The sequence below is a fragment of the Patiria miniata genome, unplaced genomic scaffold, assembly GCF_015706575.1.
Source record: "Patiria miniata isolate m_02_andy unplaced genomic scaffold, ASM1570657v1 HiC_scaffold_23, whole genome shotgun sequence".
In the NCBI taxonomy this organism is placed as follows: Eukaryota; Metazoa; Echinodermata; class Asteroidea; order Valvatida; family Asterinidae; genus Patiria; species Patiria miniata.
In genome coordinates, this window is record NW_024037062.1 from 2,888,157 (window position 1) to 2,894,754 (window position 6,598).

The 6,598-nt window shown below is 43.2% G+C and overlaps 1 protein-coding gene across 1 annotated transcript; it reads right to left on the minus strand.

Moving 5' to 3' along the window:
- Positions 1-143: 143 nt before the first annotated feature.
- LOC119731246 lies at positions 144-4,852 on the minus strand. Its single transcript, XM_038204331.1, has 4 exons — positions 4,499-4,852; positions 2,171-2,302; positions 1,602-1,696; positions 144-1,375 (listed from the first exon to the last, which is right to left on the minus strand). Exons 1-4 carry the CDS (start codon positions 4,650-4,652, stop codon positions 1,019-1,021), a joined length of 738 nt encoding a protein of 245 aa, XP_038060259.1. The 5' UTR covers positions 4,653-4,852; the 3' UTR covers positions 144-1,018.
- Between the last annotated feature and the right edge of the window lie 1,746 nt (positions 4,853-6,598).

Below are 6,598 nucleotides of genomic sequence, written 5' to 3' on the forward strand. Positions count from 1 at the left end.
ATGTTTGATAGCTTTTGTGTCGCAAAGGAAAATGGGACCGGAAACATTTGGGCCGAACACGTGATGTGAGTAGATCTATTCTAGTCATCATTTGAAGAAAAAAAATACCAAAAAAAAGGATAATTTCTTTTTTTGTAAGTTGATTTAATTTATTAACAGATGGTTTATTTAATATATTAATAACGTTAATCAGTTAGTGTATGTTTCAATTCTTTTTAATTAAATATGTTTGTTGAAAACACCGACAAGATTGCCTCAGGATAAAGTTATACATGTACATTGTATGCACGTTGTTGTTTATGACATTCTGGTGCACTGGTGGACTGGTTAAGAGTCTGGTTCACTAGTCCGGCTGACAAGTAAAACCCTGACTTTCACTCATTACCAAGATTCATTCGTGGCTTGGAAATTTAGGACCACTGCCTGGCCATTATTTTTTTCGTTTCGTGAACAAGTACAATCTTTTCATTATACTAAACAGGACGACCTTAAATAGCTTATCATCGTTTACTATTAATCATTGTAGTTAGGGCATACAATTAAACAAACAAATGCAGCTCGGGGTTACATGGAATACGTTTAAAATAGAAAAACCGTTTTTCCACCGGAAAACAAAATCTGCATCATAGTTGAACGACTATTTCAATTAAGTAAAGTGACTCAAAATAAACCTGAACTAAAAAGAAAAACAGACTATGCAGGTTTGTCAAGCAAAACAAATTCCTTTCACTCTTTGTAGTACTGTCGAACAAGCTTTTTGTATTACGAAGAAAAAGCGCAATTATTATTGTTTATTTAGGGACGAACAGTGTTCCGCCAAATGCAACAACTTCTTGCTACATCGGTGACTTCAGCTGAGAAATTAAAAAGAAAACACCAGAGAATCAAACACAAGTTAAAAGTTTTCTGCCAGATCCCATAGCTTATGCAAAGAAACAGATTGAAACTATACAGACGTTTAAAATAGTATGCAGTCAACGGATGTCAAAGATTTAAGACGTGATGGTCTTAGTGGATTCTAAGGCTTATAACTATGTCCTTCAGGAAGATCTTTCTTTCCTGCGTCGGGGAAGATGATATTTTCGGGGTCAGCCCTGTACAGATCGGTATCGACACGCTCGAAGTAATCGGGAAACTTGAAGGCCTTCAACTGACTCAGGAAGCTCCTTGCAGCCTCCGAATCCTCTCCAACACCTTCCAGCTCTGCACGGAGGACGTACTTCAATCCTGGACGCGGAGTAAACTTCTTGTATAGACCTAAGTGAGAGATACCGAGATCTTTGGGAGCTTTCTGAAGGATGAAGTTAGCGCCCGAAGATTCCATCCAGTCTTTCTCAAAGGTTTCCTGAAGCGTGGCATCGTTTTCATCAGCGGCCTGGACAAAACGTTCAACCAATACAAAACTTGGCATTGTTGGCCATTCATGGTTACAAATCGAGAAAGGACTTATTGAAATATCATGAAAAAACAAACATGCGCCATGAGAATGTGCAACACAAAGACATTTGGAATGATACGCCTTTTCTTTGCTACATTGGTTTAATTTAGGCCCCTTTGTGTTATTTTGCTTTTAGATAAAACATGGGTACGGGAAAACTCACCTTGAATGATGTGATGATGAAGACGCCCTTGTCATCTTTTGGCAGCCAGGGAGCTAATGGCTTCCCAGTATTTGTTGTAATCTCAGTGTAGCCACCTTATAGATAAGAATTGAAAGAAAATGATTTAAGATCGAAACTGAACTTGAGCAGCTCAATGATTTTTGTTCACTTGTCAATATTGAACTTTGACCTCGTGATTAATTAACGGCTTGCCAATGCAGTCGAATGAACAAAAGGCTAATAGCAGTTATATGGGTCCGAACATCACCAAAAGAAATGGAATCATCTAGTCGGATATAGCTGGTGCGATTGATGATCCATGCCTGCGACTATTTTTTGGTTGTCTGTGATTCTTTGCGATTCAGAATGATTACTTAGTTTCACAACGATTCTGTTGCAATTTACAGGCCTTATTTGGAAAAGCCCATCAGGTTTTTCATCTACATGTGGTTATTTTTTCAATTGTTATAAATGAATATAGAATCATTGTGGTTAACGATTAGGCCTACTCTTCATTAAAGGCATTTTTTTAAATTAAGATCTGATCTGAACCATGTCTGAAGTCCTACCTGGATAGGCCACGTTGTCTGCTGACGTTGAGTCCTTCATCATTCTTATCCAAGCCTCTGATGGTTTGCTCTGCTGAAACCCCTCAAATGTTAGTCCGTCGAACGCAGCATGATTCACGTACTTGAAGGCACCTGTGAAGTAAGGATGAACAAAGAACGCGATTAAGTTGACTTTAAGTTTAATACAAAAAATACGGCAGCTATATGCTAGGATAATAACATTGCGCATGGACGTCGCCAGGATTTTGTTGGTGGGGGTGGTAGCACACACCATTTACGGCACGTGTTGAGCATCATTGCACGATGGAGGCGCTGAGGCGGAGCGTCATGGCCTAGCGGTTAAGAACACCGGCATGCTCTGGTGTTTCATAGGCAACAGTGATGTGGGTTCGAGCCCGTAAAGGGCCTGCCACATTATATGCGCTCTCATAGGAGACCTTACGGCGACCAATTTGTTTTAATAAATTTAACAATCGCAGCGAGGACGCAATAAAAAGACAACTTTCTGTCTCAAAGAAGCTCAAGCTACGCTCATACTGTGCTCTTCCCGCGGTTACGATGCGTTCAACTCGCTCTCTATGCGCCCCTGTCAAGCCCAATTACTCGATCTAGGTGCTGTCACTGCGCCCACACTACGCTCTGCTCGCTGTTGATACGTCCTAGTAGCATGCGTCGCGCTCTCTATTCGACCAAAATACGCTCATGTGACGTCACTTGCACTGTATAAATACCACGACAAAACGGTCAATACACAGTCCAGTATTAAACTTATTCTACAAGTTCATCACAGTCGAGTTACTTTCTCATAGAGACTACATCGACTGCCTTGCGCCCATAGGCTGCCTCAACGCCACTTCAATGTCGCACAGCGCCCGAGATGCGTCATTACCACACTGGCCAGGGCGCAGAGGTGTTGCGATTGTTTTGCGGCATGTTCAAAGACCTTGGCGCTCATCGGAGACCATTAAGACCCTCTGGCGCCCATCTGGCGACCTATGTAGTTGTTTTTACGCGCCAGCTATTTTTCAAGAACCCAGTGACACTTATCGCTAAGAGAAGGGGTTTGCCCTGGTGTTTCTGGTCTCCTGTATAAACTCCCACGCGGAGTATTAAGGAGATGAACCAACCAAGAACCAAGAAGAACCAAGTTTCATACAGAGATCCGGAAGTGCCACACAAGATGTTGAGATACTAAAAAAAATTATCGCGGGATGACAGCATATAGTTCGTGAGATGTCGACCAAAACACATCCCGTATGATATTTTAATATAGGATAAATCCTCTGAACCCTGATCCTGTACAGGGTTGGATTTTACCCATAGAGCGCCCGACCCGTGCAGAAGCAAAGGGGTTCCTAACTATCCTTGTCGGATCCGGGAATAACACGGACATTTCGGATGGTAGACCCAAGAGAGGGGTGATCATAAGCCCAGAAATCTGTGGTAAAAGGGCATTCCAAATTTGGCCTTGTTTGGCGCACATAAGGGGCCATTCAGAATTTTCAATGTTTTAAAATTCGATCTTTTTTCCAAATTGTGGGTGGGTGGGTCAAGCTAAATAATTGAAAATCGAAATTCACTTTCCATGGAAAAAAGATAAAAAAACAAAGAAAGATAGATCTTTTGACTTGCCTGAACTACGCGCAAACGTTCCGATATCGCGATGCGTGTTTCTTTTCCAACTTCGTCCCTGTACGTACTGTCAGTGGCGTAGCCAGGATTTTTTTCAGTGGGGGGGGGCGTCATGTAGATCAATGATAATTTTTTTAGAAACGCCATTATGATTCCAAAATTTCTCACTGTGTCACACAGTGAAATATCTAAACAGCGTCGTTGTATTGTGATTGTTGTATTATTCTTGCACACTATTTGCAAGTCGACATAGATATCCTTGAACCACTGCCCCTGCTTTGCACAACAAGTGCACATGAATGAACGATTCGACTTTTATTCAAAGAAATTTCTATGTACAGTCACCAGACTCTATTCAGTAAAGTCCCCGTCAAAACGAAGTAAACAATCCACGTGCATAACGCACGGCTACACCATCGTACAGTGTGGCAGGGACACCAACAAGTAACACAACAACTAAACATGTTTTAAAAAAATGATAAATATTCTGATTGAATTTCGTTAAAAGATACTTGTTGGTGAGGTATCACATATTTTATGTACATGCAAGTGCATGTACATGTACATGTTCAGTTTTTTATTAATCGAAATTAGGGGTGGGTGGGTGGGTCAAAATAATTTGGAAAAAAAGTCGAAATTTTAAAACATTGAAAATTCTGAATGGCCCCTAACATAACAAAAAATGTACTACCGTACCATCAGGGTTCAAGTTGCGATGGAGTTGGGTTGATATGTAGTCCTTGTTGGTCTTTACATAGTTGGCTGCTTGTAACCAACTGTTTACGAATCCAGCTGGTTGGATCTTCTCGAAGAAGTTCCAGATGTAATACAGTTTGGTAGTGCCTGCCATTTTGTACGTACGTGCGATCCTGGAGTGGACTCAATTGAATCTGGGAATGATCAGGGCGGGGTGAGAGTGACCTAGCTCGGCCGCAACTATCGATCTATAGTCATCGAGCCAACAAGTACAGGCGTCATGTATACACAACCCTGGAAACACGCGGGCCTCTGTACACTCAAGCATTGTGCAATACTTATCTTGGCCAACCTGTCAGTGGGTTTTCTTCGTATCAGTGTTATAGTATTGCATAATAACTGAGCAGATTTTCGTATTTCAGGCTTCGATCCAGATTGTGTGGGGAGGGGGGGGGGGCAAATGTGTTTTTCCTTACCTTTTGATACGCGGCCAAAGGATCGAGGATTCACTGCTACAACACATACAGAGCATGATAAATGGGGTGGATATGGTTGCAATTATGTATGGAAGGTCAATGAGACCATAGAGAGGGACATTGCTCTGTTGTACTTACTGTTACAATTAATGAAAAAGGCATTTTGATAGGGGAGGGCGGTGTGAAAGTATTAACAACAATTGCTTTGTCGTCACCTGTCCTTAAAAAAAAATCAGGCCATGCAGTCTATGCAGATGTATGATTGACTGACTTTCGATTACGTAATGGTGCAGCTGATGTCGCTCTTACCCAAGGACTCAAGGTTTCATCCGATATCCACTGAGCAAACAAGCTAGTGTTTGCGATAACATAGATGTTTGAGCAGTTGCGTAGCCAGGAATTTTTCAGTGGGGGGGGGGGGGGGGGCGCTGGGGGGTTGGAACATTTCATGGGGGGGGGGGCGTCATGTAGGGCGTCAATCGCTTCTCAAAAGTGGGGGGGGGGGGACATACCTTGATCAGAACTTAGTGATGCGAGCGCGAAGCGCGAAGCGCGTAGCCCTTATGGCGTAAAGGGCCCGAAAAAAATTGGATTCTAGATGTTCTGTGGTGTGATCTGAAGCAATTTCTTACCACTTTCCTCCATACTTTAACTAATATTTTCTTAGCAAAAGATAATTATTTGAACATCGTTTTCGAGATTGGAGTCCTTAAATCAGCTATCGGTATTCTGAGCTGTAGGCGTGGGGTTCGGGGCCCGCTTAAGGGCCCCGAAAAAAATTGGATTCTCGATGCTCTGTGGTGTGATCTGAGGCAATTTCTTACCACTTTAACCAATAATTATCCTAGCACAAAAGATAATAATTTAAACATAATTTTCGAGGTTTTCTCAGCTGAGGCATAAGAAATTTTTTTGAACATTGTTTTCGAGGTTGGAGTCATTGAATCAGCTACCAGGCTGAGCTATAGGCGTGGGGTTCGGGGCCCGCTTAAGGGCCCCGACAAATTTTGGATTCTAAATGCTCTGTGGTGCTATCTGAGGCAATTTCTGACCACTTTATCCAATATTTTCTAAGCAAAGATACATTGTGGAACATAATAGGGCCCATGGCGTCATGTAGATCAATGATATTTTTTTTAGAAACTCAAAATCTCAGTGGGGGGGTGGGGGCGACTGGGGGGGGGGGACAAGGTTTCATGGGGGGCGGTCCCCCCCCCACGCCCCCCCCCCCCCCCCCCCCCCCCCCCCCCCCCCCCCCCCCCCCCCCGGTGGCTACGCCACTGGTTGTAACACGATCAATTTACGGGGGTCCGCTCATAAGTCCGACGCCTCATAGGTCCGACGCTTCATAAGTCCGACAAAATCGCATCCCCTAACCAAATAAAGGCCCATAAGTCCGACGCCTCACAGGTCCGACGCCTCATAAGTCCGACGACTCATAGGTCCGACGCCTCAAAGCTCCGACGCCTCGTAAGTCCGACAAATTAAACGCCTCATTTTTTCCGTTGTCGGACTTATGAGGCGTCGGATTTATGAGGCGTTGGACCTATGAGGCGGAATAAATAAATTGTATGCCTCATAAGTCCGACGCCTCATAAGTCCGAAATTTCGGACTTATGAGGCG